This window comes from Seriola aureovittata, chromosome 5, assembly GCF_021018895.1.
Source record: "Seriola aureovittata isolate HTS-2021-v1 ecotype China chromosome 5, ASM2101889v1, whole genome shotgun sequence".
In the NCBI taxonomy this organism is placed as follows: Eukaryota; Metazoa; Chordata; class Actinopteri; order Carangiformes; family Carangidae; genus Seriola; species Seriola aureovittata.
In genome coordinates this window covers 1,386,417-1,412,413 of record NC_079368.1, presented here as the reverse complement: position 1 = coordinate 1,412,413, position 25,997 = coordinate 1,386,417, and the positions used below count along the sequence as shown (strand labels likewise).

Genomic DNA, 25,997 nt, shown 5'->3' with positions numbered 1-25,997 from the left:
TGCTTTTCAATTTGTTGCCTTGCAACTAATCTCCTTAAAATAAAACTAGCAGCAGAAAAGGCGATTTTTACCCTTTTACCTTCTACCAGAGCGAGAAGCTAGCTCGCAGACCAGAAGATTGTGGTACACAGCCTGTTATTTCAAAGTTCCCAGACATTAAGGCAGGTACAGTATCAGTGGGGAACCCATTTAAATGTTTTATCGAATGTCTTTCATTTAATAATTAATTTCTTCTAATTCCAATTTTAGCCTAATTTCCTATCCAGTTTGGACAACCTTCAGAATGAAAGGGTTGCTGTCTTAAAACCATGAAAAGTTAGTTCAAGAAAGTGACCCAATCAGATTTTTGCCTTCTGGATCCACACTGCAGGTTTAAAGGCAAAATGTAAAGAACACCTCTTATCATCTCTGCTCAGGTGATCCTCACAGGTTGTACTCACCCTGACAGCACGCCTAGCACCAGGTTGAGCATGAAGAAGGAACCAATGATGATGAGGGGGATGAAGTACAGCCAGTTCCATGTGTTTCCTGATGCATCATTCGCCTAAACACATAAAGATAGAGATAAAAAAAAAAAACAGGACTATTAATATGGTTAAAGGATGAGGTTGGCATTAATCAATATTTTTCTTATTGTCTGTGAAAAAAAAACGACAATGTGTGAGTCCGTCTCTCAGTACTTTTAACCTGAATCCACTGGTTCCTACAGAAGATGTGAAAGAGATGCTCATGTTCTTTAACAGCTCATAAATATATTGTTTCATTTGTGAAAAAGCTTCTATACGTTCCTGAAACTGCCACTCACTGTAGTTTTAACTGAGTCATAATAAACTACAGTGTGTGTGTTCACGGTGATGATGTCACTCAGTGACAAAAACAGGGCTCTGTGAGGAATAAGCATGAGGCTGGTGACAAATTAGAAGAAAAACCTGAAGAATTAGTGAAGAAACAGGATAATAATATAATGATGTTAATAACAATAATAATAATAATAATAATAATAAACTTCATAGCACTTTTCTAACAAAGTTACAAAGTGCCTTACAAAGAAATAACAGAAGAAGTAAAAACAATAAATGAATGAGATCAAATAAATAGGAATAATCAGTATAAATAACAATGTCTCCACTCATGGTTTTAATGAGGATGAAAATGATGTGACTGTGGTGCAATGAATTCTGGGTAAATTAAGACTTTTTTTCCCGAAAATAACCACTCAGCTCCTTTTACATCAGCAGAAGATGTCTGGCTTTTAGAAGAATTCAACAGTTACCAGATGTTTTACATGAATGGTGAAACAATAAAACCAAAAATTATTTGGTCTAGAAACTCTTTCCCTTCTCGTTCCTCTCTCAATAAAAATGTCAGCAAGCCTCAAATTATGAGCCATGTCTTCCTGTTTTTGTCTTTGCGTGCTACTGGTCAGCACAGTGTCATTGATGGTTTCCATGGTAACATTGGTCTTAGCCCTGAGTGAGTCTTGGGGTAAGGTTTCTAATGTTTTTCGCTTAAAATAAGTCAATTTTTATTTTGGTGAAACAGTCTAAAGAACATTAAACTGATCTGGACCAACATGAAGACTGGATCAATATTACAGAACCGTCTGACATATCTTTGTGGAACCGGCTCCAGATGTTTGTTACGACCGCAGCCACATGCAATGGGATTGGTTGGAGCCGAGGGGAGGAGTCTCCAGTTCTGCAGCACTTTCCCTATTGGTGCAGCAGTCGTTCCTGCCCGTCCAGCAGCTGTTCCAAGGAAACGAAGAGTTTGAAGGTTGCCTGGGACGGCTGGCTAAGAGATACAGCTCTCCTCTGTACCTCTTGCCATCTCTAACAATTTGTGAATTTTGTGAAGTGGTTTGAGGTACTTGTATGGTTTGTTGGAGAATGGGCCAGGCAGTAGAATTTTACTGATCTGTATCTGACACAAAGCAGAAACACTGTTAGGCTTCTTCCTGTGTGATTTTTGGTCGTTAGAATAAGAGTAGAAAGGTTCTTTTGTTTCATTCCTTTTTAAGTTCAGAAATGAAGTTTGGAAACTCTACTTAAGGTACAGTCCTCTTTTTGTTGTCACCTTGGTTGTACCTTTGTTTACTTATTTACCCTCCTGGCTACGTAACAAATGTATCACCACTACCAAGTGGTTTTATGTTGCTTCCTTTCTCCCCAAACAGCAGCTGGGTTGTAACATAAATGGGGGCTTGTCTGTAAGAGATTCCCGGTGCCAAATTTGGTGGTGCAACCTGGTTACATGGATTTTCTCCTATTCAGCCATGAGAACATGAGCGAGGTCCAACAGTGACGTTAGGTGATGAGATCTGGCTGGGGTCAAGGTTCAGTGCTCTGTGACGACCACTCCAGTTCATCCACACTAATCCAGCCCATGATCTAACAGTACAAGAAAGTATATAGACACGGGTGCCCTCATCAGTTAGCCATAAAGAGGAAAACCTGTGGGATCAAAGGCATTACAGCTTTGCATCCACAACTCTCCACACCCACAATCAGAGAAACGCTGATGGGAAAAAGCATTGAGCTGTATTTGACTTGATGATGCAGCTACTCCTCATTTTATTCTGTCTCTGGTGTAAAATGAGCGCTGGTGTTGGTGTGGAGGAGAGCTGCGTGATTGGCTTTTGAAGCAGCAGTCCCGGTCCAAGGCTCATGTTCTCCATTGTGACCTCCACCCTGCCTCGGGGCTTTCTGCTGTGTTCCTGTTTACAGAGCTTCCTTACACCTGCCACTCACACTCACAGTCACATCACCACTGGAAACTGTCTGCTGAAGCAATTATTGACTAAAACCCACTGTGATGATAAAAAAAAAAAATCACAATATGAACTAGGATCAACCTGTGCAGCTGTGTCCTTTACCTCCACTCATTAACATAACCTGACGGAGCAAGTGATTACAGACACAGAGAAACATTAGGATTTATCTGGAGTTATGATCGTGTGAATGTGAGTCTGATACTCACTCATTCATTCACATCTGTCTGCTGAAAAGCCACCATACACCAAACATAGATAGATGGGTAGATGGATATATTGATAGATTTATAGATCTACTCCTTATAGTAAAATAAAAATGTCTATAAAGATGAATAAGAGTAATTGTAGTTGTGAGCCTGCCTGAGGGGAGGGTGCCTGATGTGTGAATGGGTTTGTTAACATGTTAGCCACAACAACTGTATACGGTCACAATACCGTCATTTTCAGCTGCTTTAATATTAAAATATCTCAGAGCCGCTTTTTATGATTGAAGAAAAACTAAAGTATCACATTTCACAAAGAAACATTTGAACTCACCATTAAACACCAGCAGGGTGACACAGTGGAGCAGAGCACAGTGAACAGGTCTGTCTTAATTAAATCTGGTAGAACTGCTGCCATACTCCCACTTAGCACCACAGAGATTAGAACAGAGCCACTGCAGACACAACTCAACAACACAGCTTCCTGCCAGAGCTGCTTTCAGACATTTTGCTTTTGTTTTTACATGGACTATAGTATCTGCATCTGTGGGGTACAGTATCTGTTACTGTAAAGATTATTTACTGTTGGCTTTTCTAAAGCTACAAAATGATTGTTTTGGAATAGAATTAAAAACAGTAGTTAACCCAAGATAGCTACTTATCACAGCATCCAAATAGTAGCCATTTACCTTTCTCTTTCTGACCCTAAAAGTCCAACTCTATCATCTTAAGTCATTCAGCAACAAATTCAACCATCAGTGGGTGAGTGACCAAACTCACCAAATACATGTTGAACTGCTGCCAGTGAATCTCTACAAAAGGTTGAGTCGTCTGTCGTAATGTGGCTGTGAGCTGGAAGTGGATGCAGAGGGCTGGGTGTGTTAGTGCATTAGCCGGTGTCAGGCTGACGCTGCCTCAGAGCTCAGCTAACAGAACGGAGAGAGCACAGGAGGCAATAGAGAAGCCATTAGTGTCTGTGTTCTACCCCTAAATGTGTTAGCCTGAGGACAGCCTTCAATTCAGCAGCAACACCACACCCAGACTGCCGAGAGGCTGGATACTGAAATAACAGCGACTGACTCAGACAAACACAAGACCAGCTGTGTGTTTCGATTTGAACTAGGACTCATGACACCTGACACACAGGGGCCGTCTCCTTCAGAGGCTGCATTTAAAGACTGACCGTGTCACTGTGGTGCGACTACGTTGTCCCATTTCAATGACTCCTTCAAAAGCGTCCTTCCTTTCCTGGACCACGAAGGATCCAGCTGTTGGTCCAACATATCCCAAGATTCATTGCGCGCCGTTAATGAAAGCAAACAACACGGACAGAGAGTCTGGGGATCACACTGTTAAATGTAGGTATTGTCTTTCAGCTCACTTCAACAGTTGACGGTACAGCTGTTAAAAACAAGAGACTTAAAACCTCAAGTTTTTGTGAAAAAAAAATTCTGTGTTGTCAAGGTTGCTAGGCAACAGGAGCCATGCTTTGTGACACAACGGCAAGGGTGGGAACTGCTGGTGACGCAAAGTGAAAATCCTCTGTACACCAGATTTCTCATTTCAGTTCGGCCTTGGCAGCCTATGAAGGATGCGGCCCCTGAATTGGGACACAGCTCCTACCTTTATATTTGATCCTTTTCATTCTAAAGAATTAAAGTTTTGTTAGGAACTAGTCTTTCCTCCACTCAGTATATCTATAAGCAAGCTGAAAGACAGGCAGATGTACAGGTTGGAGGTGGGGGTGGGACATTATATTGTATTACCTCGGCATGTCGATACACCAGCACCAAATAACAATGATTTTATTAAAACATACAGTCGGTCTGAACGGATTCTCCCACTGATCTGACTGACCAGAGTCACTACATCATGACTCCTCATGGTAGTGCTTCAAAGAAATGAGGGTAAACTTGTGGTGAAGAAGAAGAAATGGGGGGAATATGGCGGACAGTGTGAACAGAAAAACACATCAGTCTGCTGCTAATGAGCTGCTGATGACACTGAACATAAACACACTGGACATTTTTCTGTCATGTGAATTCTAATGTGTATTTTTGCATTCATTTATTAGTTTTTTGTTTTCTGTAAACTTTATTCATTCAGATTGTAAAGATTTTAGTGAGGCATAGTTGTATCGTCACACACACACTATTGTTGTGACACCATCATATCATGGGTTAATCTGATTGCCAGCCCCACAGTTGTAGCAGCACTAGAGGACGAGTGGATGCAGTGACTGGTCCACACTGTGTCTTGTTGTTGTTGTTGTCCTTTAGCTTGTAAACATCCTGCTCCCCTGAGCTCCATGTGATAGCATCTGAAGTCTTCCTGCTGTTTACAGGTGAGTGGACACTGTGTCGCCGAAGGTGACTCCTGCTACTGACCATAAAGGTTGGTGAAGCCACCAGTGTTCTCTCCTAGGTTAAAAACAGGGTGTTACGTTCCCAGAAAGAGTCTAGGGGTAAAGGGAAGTAACAATGAAAAAATAAAGAACCGGGAAAAACAGGAACGAAACAAGAAACCAGAATCCAACAATAAAACTATGAGAACTATAACAAAAAACGGCAGTAGAGCGCTGGGTAAACACAAACTAACAACCACACAAAAGGGACTAATGATGTAACAACAATCACAGCTCCACACAGCTCTCTCTCTCTCTCTCTCTCTCAGCACAAATGGCGCACAATTGCCCCGACCAAGCCTCCTCCTACAGCATTTAAAGCCCCAGTTCCTGATTGGGGAACAGGGACAGCCGTGCCACATCACCTGCTGGAGGAGAGGGGAGGGCAGAGCAGGTCATACCAACACACACAGAGACACTATAAGACAGAGGCACGCAACACAGGGCAACAAGATTCAACAGGCAAGAGGATCGACGACACCAAGCACGTGTTTTACAATATGGAACAAGCACAGAAACGTTTACAGCTATAATATAAATATATATATATAATATAATATGTGAAGTATCAAAGATTAGTGTTACAAACATGATAAACGCTACAGGAAAGGTTTTCCTCAGATGATCATCATGGTTGATGAAATGATTCCTGCTGCTGTGGAGAAGCTCACGTGTGTGTGTTCACACTGCGTCTCTACATAGAGTCTGCAGGTGTGCTCCTGCCCTAAGAGCTCAGAAACAAAATCCACATTCCCCCCTTTTATGCAAAAACTCATGTTTCAGCAGAAAGTCTGTTATTTTGGAAGATCGCCAGCTTATTAGTCTAATACAGACTGATGAAACATACTAAGTAAGGTCAAACTCGGGATTAATATTTGCATGGAGAAATGTACAAGTTTTTGAAAGTAGATTAATATGTTCAGGAAGGAGCTAACTGATGGGCTCATCTCTGGTACAGGAAGCGATGTTTTCTTCGGACAGAACTATGAACAGTGACCTCACAGTGCTGGACACACTGACTGACAGAAGATGTAACTGTTGGTTACACATCAGTGTGTGTCTCTAGGAGTTCAGGAGTACTACTGTGTGTTTGTGTCTGCAAAGGGAATTATGATCAGATAAATTACCAGTCACGTGATACCTGAATCTCCAGCTGAAACTCCAGCCTATAACTCCAACCAACAGTTAGTGGTCCAGTTGCATTGTAGTTAATTTAGGCATTAGATTAGAAGAATGAATGGAAAAAAAATAGTTTGATCCTTTTTTTTTTTTTTTTTTTAAACTGAGCATCATCAGTCTTAGAGCTCCCCCTGGAGGCCTGGAGCTCTTCTGTTGTGTTGTCTGGATATGCAGCGCTGTTTTCTGTTGCATTAGTTTTGGAGGTTCATGTGTTTTTGTTGTTGTATGTTTTCTATTTTTGCAGCATGTTTGTTGTTCATGTCTTTGTTTTGTCTTCCTGCAGCACATTTTTTTAATTTGCAGCTCATTTCACGTTGTTGTGTTTGTTTTGTATTGTTGTACGTGTTTTTGAATCTGCATCGTTTCTGAATTTGCAGCTTGTTTCTCCCGATGGAAGTGTTTTGGGCCGTTGTAGCCTCTGTAATTATAGGGTGAGATGTTCATCTGGAAAGGCCTCAGAGAGCCCTGTCAGAGGAGTTTATTCAGTTTAACAGGTGAAAAGGTCCAAAGAGTCTGCAAAACTTTAATCAAAACCCAGTTTCTCTCCTAAAAGTGTTGAGACACTACAGTAGATCAGATTAATAACTCTGGTTGGTTATTTTCAATGGAAGATTCATAATTTTTGTACTCTGCTTTACTCTGTGTGTAGCTGTAGTTTTGAAGCTTTTCTACACAGAGGTCATAAAAACCATAAACAGGTGACAGCACCTGTCAGAATCCACAGTTTATGGCTCACAGCTCAGGGGGGTCTCCTAATGAGAAATGAACAGTCTGAGTTTTGCCCTCCATCCTCATCAGAGAGACACAGGTTTGGCAGAGACAGACGAGGGCCCGTACAGCCATGATGGATGGCCACTCTGATAAAGAGGACACAGCTGGGTCCCTCAGTGGTGGGAAATGAGACAGCCGTCACTCGTCCCTTGACAATTCAATCATAGAATCCACCAGTCATATTCGGCCAAAACAGCAGCCTGGGTCAGAGCGTAGTGCTGCTCTGTCAGTGAGCCAGAGGACAGGAAACAGAGCCGGCTAATGATGGATGAAGCAGTGAACTTAACCCCCCAACCCTTACACCCCATATGGACCAATTCTGGATTAACGCCTCAGTCTAATGGGGATTATTCATCATGTGAATGACAGTGGCTGATACTGATGGAGCAAAGCTCTTTAAATCTTAGGGAAGATGGTGGAAGAGAGAATGTTAATAGGGATTATTAGAAAGTGAAGCTGCAATCATTACTGCAGTAAATATAAATCATTCATTCACAATCATTTCCTTAGAGTTAATCATTTGGATATAACCAATAATGACTTTGTGGTTTCAGAAGGAGTGAAACAGATAAACCGGAGCTGTTGATCAGGGCACAGCAGCCAGGAGCAGTGACTGTGAGGCTTTATAAGAAACCACAATCAAAATCTGGGCTCATCAAACAAGTCTGGAGACCCAAAGTCCACATAACCACAGATTTCAAATGGAAACAGTTCCAGCATCTAACTTCACATTACAAACGGTAGTTATTCTATTTCCTTTTCTGTATAAATGAAACCAACAAGACACAGAGTGTTATCTAGTGAGGTGTTGTTACAGATGCAGGAAAAGAATGGATTAAATGAGCATGTGTAACATGAAAGAGGTCACTTGTCGAATGATGGACAAATTATCTGTTCATGCTGTTTGATGCCTTTTAGTTTCCTGCTTTGAAATGAAATATCTTAAATCATTGTTTCATCAAAAAAGTGTTTAATTGGCTAAAAATCTTAACTCAACTTTTGACGCAGTGAAACAGCCAATCAGAACACCAGAAACTTACAGTATGTAAATTACTACATGTGCCAAACATAAAGATGCAGCTCAAAAGAATTGTCTAAATAATTGAAATGATCAGATTATCTGTGTAGCTATTATGGTGCATTGCTGTGTTTAGGCGTGCATTCCTAAGGTTAAGTAATAATAATAAACAAGTTATAACATTCATATATTGATGCAGGCTCACTATTTGGCAAGATCAAGTTAATGCTTACTACTCATTAATCTTACTAATGACTTACTACCAGTTAAAACTGTTAAAAGGAGCCTTACAGTAAAGTGTGAAACACATCATCATTTATTAATGAGTTCCTAGTTATAAATAATAGTAACTTGGTAAAAATGATATACCAAGAAACATAAGGATGAATTAATTTTTTGACCATTAAGATGCTGACAGTGGCTAATGTGATGGAGCAGCAGGTACATATGCTGATGATGGAGAAAACAAAGAAAGCTCTGTAACTAATGAGATATGAGGCTGAACAGTACAGATACGTTGGGGCTCACTATTTGGCAAGTAACAGGTCACTGTCTCCCTTTTTATCTAATGTGTTATAACACCTCGTAAATGATTTATAAAGTGTTAACAAGCTAATGAATAAACTAGCTATAAACCATTCATAAATCCTTTTATTTATTTTTTTTTTCTTTTGTCCTCCGACTTGTAAACTCAGGCTTGAATTGACTAATACCTTCCAAGCCTTTTTAATTAGCCCACTCTGATCTCCTGGAGCGGCTTCAGCCCTGGCACCATGTTAGCAAACAGCATTGTGGGAGGAAACAGACTGACACACACGCATCCTCACTGCAGGCTGAACAGACTCCTCCACAGCATCCACACCATCAAAGCCTACGACTGAATATTCAGTGGGGAGCACAAATACCATCAGCAGGTATGTGGGGTGACTGGGTTATGGAGATCATCACAGCAGAAGCCAACATGTCATCTGTTCTAAGAAGACACGTCAAACTTACTTCACTCACTCATTGACTCTGCATCAAACTGAAACCTCAGGACTTCAGTGTGAAATGTGCATTTTGGGAAAAAAAACAAACAATTGCTGCCAATAAGCTGAGAAAAAATCATGAATTTCAAATATCATTTAAGAGGTGTAATCTTGTTATAGGCAGGTGAGCATGAGGTCAAATCGTCTTTGAATCATTTCAAGGAGAATTAACTCTTTGGCTCTTCCTTTTTATATTTGAACGCCAGCACTTTTTCTCTCTTAGTATCCATTTCATGTTGTTATTTTCCACCTAAAACAGACAGGAGCATCTCATGTTTATGACTCTTCACCTATGTATAGTACAAAGCACATTATATTTCCTTTTTGTCAGACAGCTTCACAAGACTTCACTTACCCAGGAGTAAATTAAAAGGGTAAAACAAGGGTTCCTGTTGCTGTGACTGTAATGTTTCTTCAGCTTATATTATATGGTCTGTGTTTGTACTTGTGCTGCTTGTATCTCTTAATGAAGAGTACATGACATTAATGTGAGTATTGCCGCTACAATGAGGAACTCTTTTGTTGAGATAGTTGGATAAAGAAACTCATCGGTCATTTTGTGCTTCAACAAAGGATTCAACAAATCAGATAAAATCCCCACAAAATAATCAAAATAATCTTCTGATTTGTCTGAGCATCAGTGCTGGATGCAGGTGCTTTTAACATTTGTCTTTTTCCCCATTCAAATTTCAGTGGTATTTCATTATCAACAGTTGTAGACATGTTTTTTACTAATAATAAACTAATAATAAAAATAAATAAGGTTCCCGTTTACGTGCAGAGCCACACCACCTCTTTTCTTGTTCTTTTAATTCATGTCATGTAAAGTTATAATCTGGAACTTTACGTAACTTTCACATTAAAGTGTCTAAAAACAACTAGACCTATGTTCTATATGTTGTTGAGTTGTGTTCTTACATTTTCCCAAATGTTTCCATCAATTCTCAAACCAGAGAAATCTTAAACTTGGATATATTTTGCTGCTGGAAATGAAAGCCAGCTTAGCTAAGTTTTCATGGCCCAGCCTGTTAGCTTAGACCTCTTAATGCTATGCTAATTACAACCTGCTACGTCCATGGTATGGTCTAATATTACTGAGCTGGATGTTTGTCTGATGTTGCGTCATGAACGAAACTGTTCATAAAGTCTGATCATGTGATCATAGTTGACTGATCTATGTACAGTAAACTTGTTGCCGTAGGAACAGTGGTTACATAACCTTAGCAACAAGCATTTAACGGTGGGTGTGGTTGCATGTGCGATATATACTGTCATATACTAAATATAACTTGGGGAAACACTTATTTGTCTCCAAAGAAGCAAAGCAGCCTCCTCTGTCTACCCCACCTTTCTTTGCTCTACTGTGTTTCTGCTGAACAACATCCTTTTCCCCCTACAGATGTTTAATAATTTAATCTCTTCCAAAGCTGTTTCCCTGGCATGGTATAATTTTGACCTTTATTGATTATCTGATCATTTGGCCAGCTCTGGCCGCTTTGTTTCATGTGAGCAGTAAAGTGGTGGTGCTGTGGTGCTAATGGCAGCTGTGAAAGTCGTCCTCCACAGGCTCTTATGCTGGCTCCAATCAGGAAGGGAGGGGCCGGAGAAATCAGGAGGGGAGTATCAGTGCTGATGCACAGGACAGACCAGTCTGTACAGTCACAGTGACGGACTGTCCACAGACTGGGAACTAATTTTATGATCTAAATACATATGAACAGAGTTTAAAGAAATAAAATTACAGTCACTATAAAATGAGCAATTTAACAGAACACTACCTGAATGATGCTCCATTATCAATTCTTGGTATCTAACAAAATGATAAATCTGCATCTGCAATCTCAAAGTTTGGAAGATGTTAAAGTTTCCATCATTGCACCCCTTATAAGAAAATTCGGTTGGTCCTCTCTATCAGAAAGATGTGACATACATTGGTACCTATTTATTTACAAAGCCCTTATTGGAAAATTACCATGATGTTACATGTCTCTTGGTCAGATCAGCTGAAACTCCATGTACCTTGGGTAAACTCTCCTCTCTTCTGACTGGCTCACTGACCTGTTGTTACTAGAGCTCCAGAAACCACAAATATATCTTCTTATGAATCAACACTTCAAATAAAACACAGGAGAAAAGGAAAATATGGAGCTTTAAAAGGACTTTCATTTATACAGCACTCACTCGTCGATTCACACATCCTCTCTCACCAATAACAGCAAGATGATGTACAACATACTGACCCTAAAATCATAATCAATCTGTCTTCAACACTTGGACATGTGGACAGGAGGAGCTCCACTGGCTGAGCCACAGTTACTGAACCACAAAAACTACGACAACATCCACAAAACATGAAAGGTTTCTGAAACTAGATGATGCTTGACCATGTAAATCATTTGAAGATTTGTGAATATCTCATTACAGATATGTGAAAATCCATTTCCCCAACAGGAAGGCTTCACTGTGACTGTGTATGACTCTGTGCTGCTGCCATCAGAGTTCATGATGGTTCAACTTCTTCAACCTGCTGCCGCAGCTCATTGTGTCACCATGACAACCACAGAAACCACAACAATGGAAACAATAGAGGAGCTAGGAGTTATCTGAGTGACACACGTCTTCACCGGCTGAAACCTGACAGATCAATGAAGAGAAACAGTAACAGTGGAGCCATCAGTTTATGATATTAGCTAGTTAGTTGTATCATGTTAACCTCTGTTTTAAGCTACAATCTGCTTCGTCTAGCTGTGTGATGAGACTATAGAAGGTATGTAGTGGATAGCAGCAGCCTGCTGCCACTGATTAGAAACACAGAGAACACTGATGTTACCAGGCAACCACTTACTTTATAACTGTACTGTACACTAGGGCTTCACAATTAATTGAAATATAATCTAAATCGAAAAAAGTGTTGTGGTGCTACAGAGACGTCCTGGCCTACAAATCATATTCTCAGATGTTAAGGAACATGATTGTTTGGTTCGAGAAAATCACATCATCATCATTTTATATTTTTTTCAGTGAAAATAAAATAAAAAAATGACCATTCCAACTCAAGTCACATATTGCAATACCTGTTAAATAATCGCAATATGATTCTTTTTCTTACAGATCGCGCAGCCTTACTGTATACTGTAAAAACTGGAAATTTTCCTATCGTTATTTATAATAGATGTAGCCAGCTAGCTAAGTATGAAGATGGTTTGCCCATTCTGAATTCTACCGACAAAGCTCAAAACTGCCACCCGTTTCTAAAACCAGTGAACACAAATCCTACCTGTTTGAAACACTGAGCTAATGAGAAATATGCAGTGATTCAGATGGTGAAACCAAGCTAAGCATAACATCCCCCATCTGGTGACCCCAGCTGCCAAAAGACATGGTGCTTTAGAAAGAACAGGTATGTTTCCAGTGAGTGGACTCACGTTGTAGAGGATGTCCACCCATCCCTCCATGGTGATGCACTGGAAAACAGTGAGGACAGCAAAGAGGATGTTGTCAAAGTTGGTAATGCCAAAGTTGGGTCCGATCCAGTACTCCCTACAGTCAGTGCCGTTTGAACAGGTCCTCGCCGGAGCATCCAGGCCACAGGGGAACTCTGTTGCCTGTTCACCTACAGCCACAAACACACAAACACACACATTTGTTCAGAGTCACAGAAATAGGCAAACATACTGGTATTTTTAGAGAAGGCTGTAGTGTTATATAAAAGAACCTCTAATATTGAGATACATGCCATTCAATGCATAATATATGGGTTCAGCTACAATGATACACAGTACAGAGTACAGATGGCATCACTTCCTGTTGTTATCCAGAGTGAATTACAATTACAGTTCAACTTATGCTGCTTGTTTTCCCTGATACTGGATTATTATGTAAGGATAAAGCATTCAGAGCTGGTAGGACTGTGTAGTCTGTCACAGCTGCTAATGTCACACATGCTAGCACTTTATTTACCTAATGTTGTCAGTCTATTTCTCCATGGTGTCTTTTTATGACAGTTATCTCTGTCTACATACAACATGTGCTGCCTGTCTGTCAAGAGAGGGAATCTCGGTTGCTCTGTTGCTCCTCCTAATATTTGCTTAATTTTTCATGTTAAATGTATTCTTGTGTGTTTTTCTTAAACAATTAACTGATCTACTGGGGATTTCAGACAGGATGAAATATGTGCTGTGCTCGCCGCTCGGGTCAGCACACTGTTCGGGGACGACAGAGCAAACTTAGCAGGACACGTCACCATGAAGCAGGAAGCTCCAGCAGCGTTTACAGTCTATCGTTGCTAGCAACAAAGATGTATCTTTCCAGCGCTAAGAAACAAGTGTTAGCGCTAGCCTTCCTAATAAGAAGAAGAAAGGGAGCAGCAAAGAAGAGGCCGTGGGTGTCCTCAGGTACAGAGAGCAGCCTGGGGAAGGAACTCTGTTTCCACGGCGACTGGTTTCAGGTCTAATTTCTGTTTATTTTCCAGGCCTGGCTGGATGCCTCGTTTCTACCAGTAGGGTGATGGGTGTTTGTCACAGCGTGCAGCGGTCAAAGTTAAACTAGATTAAACTTTGACCGCTGCACTCATGTGAGCTCACCAAACAGTGCATTGCGCTGCGTCTACGCTTTGCCCACCACAGTGACAAACAGTTGTGGTGCAAGCCATTAGAAATAATGACCTTTGACCACCTAAATCTAATCAGTTCATCCTTGAGTCCTAGTGAATGCTTGTGCCAAATTTGAAGAAGTTCTGTCAAGGATATTGAGATATTATGTCCATGAGAATGAGACGGACGGACAACCCAAAAAACATAAGCCTCTGGCTCTGACTGTCACCGGCGTGGAGGAATAAAAACATAACTGCCTCCATCATGTAACTCTTTTTATTAACAGACTTAACAATAGTTCTAAATAATCTAATCTGATGAATTGAGTAATTTATTGAACCTAACATGTTTGTCTCTGGACTGTGGGAGGAAACCCACGCAGGCACGTGGAGAACATGCAAACTCTACAGAGAAATGTCAGCCATTTTCTGATTTTCTGATCATATATTGAAGAAACGTGAGGCAACATAGAACGACACCTACAAGTGGGACAGCCTCTTGATTAAAACCAAGAGCTTGCTTCAGCCCCACTGCTCCTGTTGCTCACCTGTGTCAGTCCTGAAGCAGGTATGATGGAACTTGCCCATGTAGAAGTCAAGGCCAATGATGGCAAACATGAGGATGGCAAAGAAGAGCAGGAGGCCGATCTGCAGCAGAGGTACCATGGCTTTCATAATGGACTTTAAAACCACCTGAAGACCTGAGGAAGACAAGACGAACGTGCTTTTGAAAACACAGGAGATTTGAGGACAGACAGATGAATCAGAGAAACCAACATGACGGGTTCACAAACGGGGACTCTGAGACCTCTGATTAATGACTCGTGATCAAGAAAGTACATAGGTGTGTAGAGGCCCTCTGAGGAGGAGTTGAACTTTTAAAAAAATTTTTGTGCAGAAAAATTAAAAACCTTTCCTTTTTCAAAGTATCTGAACAAAAGTCTCCATTTATGCATACTGGTGTGCCCCCCATTCATTCTTTGTTTTCTTCCTTGGATGTTAACAAATGCTGTTCTAAGTTATCTCCACAAGCGAGACAGGATGCTGACAAGGGGGCGCTGTAGGATTGCAAGATAAAAAGACATTTTTTTTGCAGATTTTGCAACAGATTTTTACTTTTATTTTCCTGATTTGGCGAGGAGTAATCAATTAAAATTCAATCAATTAAAAGTTGTTAAGGACCTGTCCCTGCGCATCCTACAGTGTCTGGAATAGAACGTTTCCCAATTTATTGATTTTCACATTGAAGTCATTGGTTAACCTCTCGTCAACTGTCTGAAACAGTTTAAATTAACTTTGCCAACTTGTTCATGGGAAAATCTAAAGAAGCTCTGACCCTGAAGGGGTAAAACCCTCCTGTGCTTGTGCCACTTTATTATTATTAGGGTTCTATCCCTGAAGAGGAGGATAATTGTTAGATACATACACTATACCTGTACAAGTTTTGGTTTTGGTCTCTGAACAGACATGATGGTATTGTATTTGGAAACCTCCGTGATGACTGCTGGTCACTTTGCAACTTTATGAGAGTATTTATCAGCTACAAGGACAAAAGATATTAAAAAGCTCCAACTACTAATGAATAGACAACACTTACAAATGAAGTACTCCTTCATGTCTGTGGCTGATCTCACTGCCACCATAAATGATAAATAGAAAATAAATATATGGTGGTTTATACTGACAGGCCGCGACGAATAAATCAATGTATGGGAAACAATTTGTGGACATAAAATAGTTCAAAGTGGACTAATTGCGGCAGCCCTAAACTAAACATTGTTATTTTTACATTTTCTGGTTATGTGGGGATTGAACAAAAGAGATCCAGTGTGTTGATTATCCAGTGTTTATGCTAACCACGTGCTAACCACATCCTGACTCCAGCTGTGTTTCTGGAGTCAGAGCTGCATCAGTGTCAGCAGTTACTCTAGTTGTAACATGTGAAGGTAACTTACTTGGAATGCCAGAGACCAGTTTGAGCGGCCGCAGGACTCTCACTGCCCTCAGTGTTCTCAGGTCGAAATCAGCCCCCACTGTGGCCAGGATCCTGCACACACAACAACGATAAGATGCAGTATGAATGATGAAAGAGAAAAGGAACACAAGGAAGAGGTGAAAGAAATGAAAATGAGGCGAGAGGAAGCAGGGATTGAAAAGAGGAGGCATAAAAGAAGATGAGGAAGAAGATGATGGAAAAAGAAAGAGGAAGGTGGGAGAGGAGAAAAGAGCTCAGAGGGTCCGAATAGGAAGAAATGACAGGAGAAAAGAGAAGGAGGAAGGAATTAGTGAGGAGTGGAGGGAACAGAAGATGGAGGGGGTGGGGGAGAGGAACTGAATGAAGAAAGTGAGAAGGGGTGGATACACATTAATACACTTAGCTCCTGAGCTTGAATCTGTCCAATCAGATTCCTCTGCGCTTCCTCAAGCTGCTGCCCTCTGGTCCACAGGGAGCTACCAGCACCGCAGATGACTAGCCATGCTACATACACACTGAACATACACAAACAGGCTCACAGGATGCACACACACACTGCTCACATGCGCACATATTTCACAGTATGACAGTATTTGTACTTAAAAGATCAAATGAGCCGTAAACCCCAGAAGGGGACAGAGGCATGTTCTGAAAATGTACTGCAATGGCTGTTTTTGTATATTTTTATATTGTTAGAGGTACCATTAAATTGTATGACTGACTCTGTCATAAATTATAATCTGCAACTTTTCCTCATTAAAATCTCTTAAAACAACTAGACTTATGTTCTACATGTTGTTGAGTTGTGTTCTTATATTATCCCTAATGTTTCCATCAATTCTCAAACCAGACAAATACAGTATGTGATTTTAATCATAGTAACGGTATGTGTCATTTGGTTGCCTGTAGTATAGTAGAGTGCAAAATGTCTGTATAGACACTGACAAACACACTGAATATTCTGAATCAGATCATCACCTGTGTTTTAAAACACTTCTGAAATAAACTTCCTACTTTATTATTTGGCGTTTCGTTTCGAGATGACATCGACATTACTCTGTCTTAACGACCTGTAACTTGACATGTACAGGTTCTGCCTTTGTTTCCACTTTGTTATGGAGGTCCTGTATCTAAATTTCAGCACTGCAAAGGAGGTGATACTAAATCCAGAACGTGTTCACATTATAAAAGCTGCTATAATGCAAACTTAAACAAACTCTTTTCAGTAGATATATATGTGTGTATATTATACATATGAAAAGAGTTTGTGTATATATATATATATATATATATATACAAACTCTTTAATATCTGCAATGTAAGATGGAGGCCATCTTGGACAATACCAACCATCCTCTCCACAATATTCTGGCAGGACAGAGAAGCAGCTGCAGCTACAGCTGCAGCAAACATCTCACTGCGCTGCAGAACAGAGAGGTTCAGGAGATCCTTTGTTCCCACTGCCATCAGGCTATACAACACCTCAGCCAAAGGAAGTGGACTAATCTAATTATTATCGTTTACTTATTATTAACTGTTATTATTATCATTATTATTATCAACAATGAGCTAATTGACACATGAATTTCCCCTAGGGGATAAATTAAGTATCTATCTATCTATTGCAGCGTACATACAGTACCTGGCCTTGCATCAGTCACAAGCCATTAAGGAAGTTCATTGTAAGGACATGCAGCGTAACGGACCCACAATTGACACTTTGTGACTCTTCCCACCATCAAACTATCAGATTGATAGGAAACAGAGACAAAGGACCCTTATCTCACAAACAGTCCATGCTTTTAGCATGCCCGAACGACAAAGAACCAGACCAAAGGTCAAAGGGTCAGCTCCAGAGGATCAACCAATGGACACCAGGCAACTGGAGAACATAGGCAAAATCTCCAGTTTGTAAGACTACAATAAGACTCTGTCTAATGATATTTGATTGTTTCTTATATAGGACAAGTAACAACAAAAGGACTGATTAACACTAAGGTGTGAATCCTGGCCTCTCTGTGCCATGCATGAACACTGTTGGGACTCATCATTCAAGTGACCAGATGTTTCTTTGCTCCACTGGACAAAGGAACTCACACTCCACAGTTCCTCACCGTTCACACCTGGGGACGACCCTTCCCCCCACGGACCTTACTGGCCAGCCAGTGTGGGTCAGCGTGTGACATGTGACCCCCAAGGGTGTCACCAAACAAAACCAGATCTCTGGCCCTCTTCTCTCTCTCTTCTCTTCTTGGCTTGTTTGGAGAGCAGCTCCTGCTCTCTCCTCTCAGCTCTTCAAAGGGCAACAAGGCCCCAGCCCAGGTCAGCTCTGCTACCTGAGAAACCAGCTCTCTCGCCGGCCTGCTCACAGCAGCCTGCAAACACTCTTCTCCTCAACAGCAGCGACCTGCTTCGGATTAACTCAGAGTGAACCAAATTCTTTTCAGAATCAGCAGCTACGACACAAGGCCAGCTGATTTTCCAAGCAACAGGAGTCATAGCAGAGTTAGCGTGGAACAGCTAACTCTGTGAGGAGAACAAAGGATATAACAGCAAAGCAACACAGCCAGACAGGACTTTACTCCACCAGGAAGCCTCCCAACTCACTGGACTTTACAACAACACTGGAAAGGACCTCTTTGCTTGTTCCAAGAACTGGGTAATGTTAACTGACTGGGCCTAACCTTTCCCAGCACAGCACAGCACAGCATAGCTAAGCAGCAGAAGTCTTAACTTTGTTAATGTACTTGTTGATTGATGCCTTGTTGTTGTAATGTTTGCTTAGGTTGTGGTCAGTCATACAGTTAATTGAGTACTCGTATGTTCATACACATAGCAGTACGTCTCCGTTCTAGAACCTGCATGAAGCTAACCTTCCCCCTCTAACCTGGTACCTTTTAGATTACATGAGCTAGGCTAACAAAGAAATTCACACCTTCCCTCTCACACACACTAGCTGGTCTCAGTGGCCATTTTGAGTAGTTTCTTTGTTTACTGCCATCTTGTGTAGTCTTCTTTGCTCAGGTCATGTGATCACAGTGACCACTTTGAATCGGCCATCTTGCATTTGTTTGTGTCCCCACAGACACACACACAAACCCCTACACACACACATACACACACCTGTATATACTAGATAAGACATTGTGTTTTACTCTGCTCCATTGTAAATAAATGTCTTTAAGTAACTACTGGTGTGTTTAATGTTGCAGAAGCGTGAATATTGCCAACCTCTACTTGGTAGAATTCCAATCCTTCAACTTTAACTTACTATTGATTTGGTAATTTGGTTATAGTTAGTAAGCTAATGGTTAATCAGAGTTCCAGATTAATGGTAATAAATTGAGACTAAAACCATATTGGCTATTTTGGCCAATTTTAGTTTAGGCCGGTGCCCCGATTATTTTTCTTAATTCATGATAGCCAATAAATTGATAGACAACCGAAATCCAACATATTTGGTGTCCAGCTCATGAGGTAGAGCTCAGACCCAACAACACACACACACACACACACACACACACACACACACACACTACATGACTTCCAGCATGTCCATATTATTATTATTATTATTATTATTACAGTCAAAGAACTGCTGTGTAATCCACATTTATAAACTATTAGCTTTAGGAAATGTTTATATTGTTGTTTGATCAATATCCCACTTGTATCATGATTAATTTCAGGTTTGAAGGATGTAATATGAAACCCACACTCCTATTACTCCTCTCTGCTATTATTAGTGCAAGTAGTTTTATATGTTACTTCATTTAATGTTTTGTGGTCATGGTGGAAGACGGATGTTTGAGTTTATAAGTAAACTATAGAATTAAATTATTCGAAAGTTCAGTGGAAAATCACTCTCTTCTCCAAGTGGAAACGCAGGAGAAGACGGGTGACGTCCCTGAAACGTGCGCCAGCCCCCAGGGGATAAAACAGTCGTGAACAATTCACACGTAGTTAGAAACATTAGAAACGCGAAGAAGCTAGATGCCTGAGAAACTGGTAGAAGATGAAAAGCTGAAGCTAGAAAAACGATGCAGAAACTAGAAGCTGAGATCTTTGCTCAAAGCTCAGAGTCCCGGCTCAAAGCCCGGCTCTGTAGCCATGGAAACTCTTAGCTCTAAGCTGCTCGCCACAAACTCATGGCTCTTAGTCATTTTTGCACTTTTCGCATCTTTTATTTTTCTTTGCCACAAGCTCCAAGTAACATGATTTTTGTCTACATGCGCGATCTTTTATTTTTATAAGCCAAGTCAAGATCAACTGAACCAAAACAACAGAAGTGCCTAATGGACTGTGCCTAGTAATTTTGTAACTTTTAAATCATCATCAAGTTTTCCTTTTTAAAGATTTTTGACAACTTTAGAGTCATCTGGTCAACACCAGTCTCCTCTAAAGTTAGCCAGCCAAAGTAAAGAGCATTAGAGTTTATTTTGCATCAACCAGCAAGAGACACCAGCAGATAACATCTGCACGACCGCCTGCAGAGAAGCCGAGCAGGAATCAAGAGTTCCCGAGACAGAAAGTCTCCTGGCAAACTCCACCAGAGCTGAACCGCTGAGACACCGGCAAAATCCGTCATCGTGATAACGGGACACGGCCTCCAGGAGAATCCACCTAGATCCCGCGTCTCCGGGGTTACCACGGCAACCACAGCCGCCTGGGTTCCAGCCGAGGGTCTTCAGCTACAGCGCAACTCACAGTAGGCCGGTTTTAACACTCTGCTCATGACTGGGTTGATGTCGAAATATAGCAATATTTAATCATCAAACCTAATTCGTAGATGTAGCATCATTAGCTGTATAGCCATAACATATTCTCTCCCACCATTGCCAACTCATCACACTGATCATTTCATTATTATTTTCATCTTTATGATTATTACACCTTGCATTTACTCTGTAGATAGTAGTTTAGTTAATAAACTCATTTATTTACACCCAGTTGTTGTCCTGTTGTATGGGTCAGACCCAGGCCTATAACCTATAAATTATTGAGAATTATCCAATTTTGACAGAGCATTTCTACTTTAACCGGCACAGCTTTTTTTTTTTTGGCTTTTTTTTTTTTTTTTATGCCTTTATTTTGACAGTACAGTGGAGAGAGACAGGAAACGGGGAGGCAGAGAGAGGGGGAATGACATGCAGCGAAAGGCCGTCCGATGCGGGATTCGAACCGGGGCCAACTGCAGCGAGGACTGTAGCCTCTACACATGGGGCGCCTGCTTAGACCACTACGCCACACAACACCCGTCCTGTTGTATTCTTTTGACGTAGAGACTGGAGATCCATTGAATCGAGAAGTCATGGCTTCCGATATGAGATTGATAAATTTGGCAATGAAGTAATTTATTGTTGTCCTCCCAGAGGACTGGTGCCCCATTTCAACGACAGTAAATTCTAAATTATGCCGTTAACGCTACACTATCTATCTATCTATATGTCCACACTTAAACAAACTTACAGTAGCTTTACATGCATTATAGCAGCTTCTATAATGTGAACATACTCTGGATTTAGTATCACCTCCTTTTCAGTGCTGAAATTTAGTTACAGGGCCTCAATAACAAAGTGGAAACAAAGGCACAACCTGTACATGTCAAGTTACAGGTCGTTAAGTTCCTGTAGTGGATTTGGCCTACAGCTGAGGTCACTAACAGAGACCATGGTCCGGGTCAGACCCAGGCCTATAACCTATAAATTATTGAGAATTATCCAATTTTGACAGAGCATTTCTACTTTAACCGGCACAGCTTTTCTAGCCTTTACAGCACTGGTCACATGATACGACTCAGCCAGTCACTGCGACTGAAGTCAGTTAGTGAGATACACACACAGAGAAGACATGATAGTCAGAAAAATAAGTGGAGAAAGGGGGATAGAAGAGGAAAAGAAAGAGAAAAGCAGATGTTAAAGCTGTCCAGCTGTTAAGATGTGTTGAGACTGTTCATTATAAAGATGGTTTAATGGTTAACATGTGAAATGGCGTTTTTTTTTTTTTTAAATGAAGCACTTTATTTGAGGATGACATTTTTCAAAACCTGTACTTAGCTGCACTTAGCCTTTGTTGTCTTTGAAATGAGAAAATAACATATAGTCATTAGTAGAGCAATTATTATTTATAACCCCTCCAGTTGCCCCAACACCACCCTAAAAATACTAATGTAAAGCACAAGTACCTCAAAATTTTACTTAAGTACAGCACAGTACATGTAAATGTACTTTTAATTACTTACCGCCACTGCTAATACAATTACTGAGGCTTCAGCACACATGGATTTTAATATTGTTCAATGACCCAACAGGTAAAATTCCTGAATTCCTGAGTGAAAACAAAGATGGTGTCTATTATAGAAGCTGACATCAAAAAGGTAACAGACTAACTAAACCACCACAGACACACAAAGACTATTAATTATTAATAAACTCTATATTGAGGTCAAAACATTTATTTACAACAGCTAATCCTCCATTGTCTCACTGCTCATGACTGAGCACCAGTGTTTGCTAACATTAGATCATATATGACATTTTATATTGGGTTGGGGGTTAACACTGGAAATTAAAGGGCATGCTATCAGCTAGCTAACATTACTTACCTAAACTGTAACTTAAGGTAAATTCCCCAATCCAACCCATAATTAACACCCTGGTCTTATATTAATTTTTTTGATTTCAAGGTAATTCCAGGGAGCAACCCTCCAACCAAAGACAACCTGATATGGAGGGACAAAAAGTGAAATAAAAAAGATGGATAAAGGAGTATGAAAATCATGTGAATCATATAATATAGCTGTCATGTACAGCAAGGAAGTTGCTCAATGTTAATAATTAACAAATCTGTAACATATTCACTGTTAATCTATTTTAATTTGTTTTCCTACAATATCCACTCCTGGCTATTCAGGCATTGTTAATGTTTTAATGGTTGTGTTTAGACAACTTTAAAACTTGGTCATTACTGAAGATATGTTTTCGTTGCCTAAAACTAACATGCAACTCAACTATGAACCACCATGACCTCCCTATGACTCTAGTGCACTCTCTATAGTCATGCTAGCAGCTTAGTGAGGCTATGCTTTGAGCTAAATGCTACTGTCTGTCCTTACAATGACAATCCTAAAACATGCTGATACTTGATCAGTATAATGTTTTAATGTGCTGTGTGCTGTCTGAGGCTCATGCTAATGCCAACATGGACTGGATAAAGTTTGTCATTAGTGCCACGGGTGCTCAGCTCCGAGGTACTCCTCTACAGCTAGAATAGCTGAGAATAGCTGAGAGGAGTGCCTCGGGGCAGAGCCCACAAAATTTCACCTTTTTTCTACAAAATTTCACCTTTTTTCTACAAAATTTCACCTTTTTTCTGAGTCACCTAGCGCTCTCATACCTGCATGTAGAAATGTGATTCAAACTATAAAACGGAGGAAAACTTCTGCTCTCTCAAAAAGACAGGAACTGTTTTTACATAACATGTAAACTTTTCAAACTATGAGCACTCAAAGGAGGAGTGCAAATCACTTTTTCTTCAAAGTTAGAGTGAAAGCGTCAGTTGGCTAGAGTGCGTGAAGCAGTAAAAAATAACCTTTATTTTTATTTTTAACTCGAGCTCACGGCCAAACCGTAAAAAGGAGACAAATAATTCTTTCTGAAAATGTAGACATAGTTGTTGGGATTCATAAAATGTAACTTTGACAGGCAGGGTCTGCACAAAATTTAAACGGTGGTGCCGAGTCCGGCAGCAATACCTGTCTCACTCTCATTGACACCTAATGTAATCTTCTTTTTTTTTTTCAAAGAATCTCACTCTGTCTTCGCACTGAGCTTACTCACTCATTTTAAGGAATATCTGAATAAAATAGAGACTGTAAGAAACTTCTGGCTTCAGTGTCTGTCACGGTCTTCTCGGCTTTTGAAAAGAAGTAACGGTTTTCTCATAATTTGCAGTTGTTTGAAGCCATGTAGAAGCCAAATTCTGGACAGATTTTCACATTGCCATGGCAACGGCAGCTCCTGACCTGTGTGCGTGTGTGCGTGCGTGCGCCTAGCAACCAGATAACCAACTCTCCAAGCTCCGCTAGCTTTACATTAGCCGCATGTTAGGTCTTAAATTACATTTAGTTAGGTCTTAAATATGTAAGTCCATTTACTGCTTCCTTCGTTGCTTTTTTTTTGTTTTGTTAAAAGAGTGAATGAAGTTGTGACGGTCTCCGCTGAGACAGAGGAGAGGAGAAGCTACTAGCCCTCTCTCGCTGTCACTTCTAGTCGCGTTGCTCTCCTCCCCAGTAATGTTAAATTTAGCACCGAAAGAAACATATTAGTGGTAATTTAAATAGCGGTTCATGGGATTTATTAACCCACAGGGGTCCCTCTGTCCTTTTTTGGACATTTTCTTCACTTTTCTTTTTTAATTTGCTGATCATTTTGGCTGTGTTACAGCTGAAGGTATGGATTTCTGCAAGAAAGTGTTTTTTTGACATATTTTTAAAATCTAATGTCAGTTACTGTTACAGGTCTATTATACACTGGTAACACATTTTGTACCCTCTGGGGTTCCTCGCGTCCAAAAAAGGACACACAAAGAAAATGCTATAAAATCATCATATATCAATACTTTTTTTTGCATGTCTCTTAAACCACTTCAGTTCTGCTCAAACCTACCAAATGTTTATTAGTTTTCAGGATTTTAACCATTTAAATGCCAGTTTTAAGACATGCTGCCTCTTGTTTTATTAAAAAAAAAACAACACAGAATATGAGATATTTCCCACATAATACATGATGGAGGGATGTGACATTGTTTTATATCAGAGTCTTTTATATCAAGACATTTCTCAAAACCAGAATATGATCAGGGTGACTTTTGAACACTGGAAATAAATCATGTACTCATCCCGGCAGTAGCCCCTTAGGCACTCAAAATTTCCCTGGAATTTTCTAGTTACTAATAAAGTTGCATACCTCTGTGAAATTTCCAGTTGTTGTCCTAAAGTTAGCTAGTTGTAACATCACTCCCATCATGTAGATAAGGTAGGCTATGTGTATTATCTTATTTAAAACCAGTGAAACCAGAGTCTGCTGAGTCTACCATGGAAAAACACCACTGTATTTCATAAATTGAGCAGTGGAGCTATCAATGGCTGAAATCCAATGATGAACAATAAATCAAAACCACAGCCCTATGTATGTACGGTAGAACTCTCATTAACCCCTTAAGAATGAGGTTTTTGTCCTACAACTAATTTTGAAGTGAAATCCATCAAGGAAAAAAGTTAAATACCCATCAGATAACTAGCTGGAGCCAAAGACACAAAGAAAACCTAAAAGGCTAAACTAATACTACGATACCTTTTTTGTAATTAAATTGTCAGGAATCTGGAGCGACATGATGACGAGATTATGAGAGGAGAACAGGGAGGATATGAAGTCAACAGATGATGAGACAGAGCATGAGAGAGAAAGACAGAGAGGGAGGAGGGAGAGATGCTTGGAAAGGGGAAGCCTCTCCAAGAGACGACTGGTAGGTGTCGCCATAGAAACAAAGGAGGCTCCACTGATCTCATTAGAGACAAACAGCCAGGAGACGAGCTCTAGTTCAGTGAGAGAGTGTCGACTGTTCTTCTTCTCACTGTGTTTCTTAACATAAACACATTCATATCTGTACATATGAAGTACATTCAGGCAGCGGATAAGTATTAATCTAATTAACTCTATTCAATTATTTTTCTTGTTCTATGATTATAATTATATTTTTTGTGGTGTTACTACAATAAAAACAGATTGGAATCAATTAATTAAAAAAATAAGCGTGAAAGGGAAATACTTATGAAAGTGTACAAGGTTTTAAATATAAATGACTGAGTGAATATAAACTGTTTAACTGTTATTTAAAGTTTAAGACTGGCTTTTTTAATATTTCTTATTGTCAAATAAATCCTATGAAATGATCCAAACCAAGAACGTGTTGGTCCTTCTCTCAACACTTCCCTTCCCATCAGTTCCTTTGTAAGAAGTAAGTCTTTAAAAACAACTCACAAATATATAATTTCA

General features: G+C 40.2%; 1 protein-coding gene across 8 annotated transcripts in view; it reads right to left on the bottom strand.

The window, feature by feature from the left end:
* Positions 1-25,997, bottom strand: part of cacna1ba (calcium channel, voltage-dependent, N type, alpha 1B subunit, a) — a 161,479-nt gene that overhangs the window by 95,284 nt on the left and 40,198 nt on the right. For all 8 annotated transcript variants that reach the window (XM_056376769.1, XM_056376765.1, XM_056376770.1 and 5 more), the window contains exons 4-7: positions 15,923-16,014; positions 14,516-14,668; positions 12,802-12,989; positions 441-544 (exon numbers count right to left, since the gene is read on the bottom strand). In XM_056376769.1, the coding sequence (XP_056232744.1) occupies positions 441-544; positions 12,802-12,989; positions 14,516-14,668; positions 15,923-16,014 (537 nt within the window). The remainder of the gene's footprint in view (positions 1-440; positions 545-12,801; positions 12,990-14,515; positions 14,669-15,922; positions 16,015-25,997) is intronic.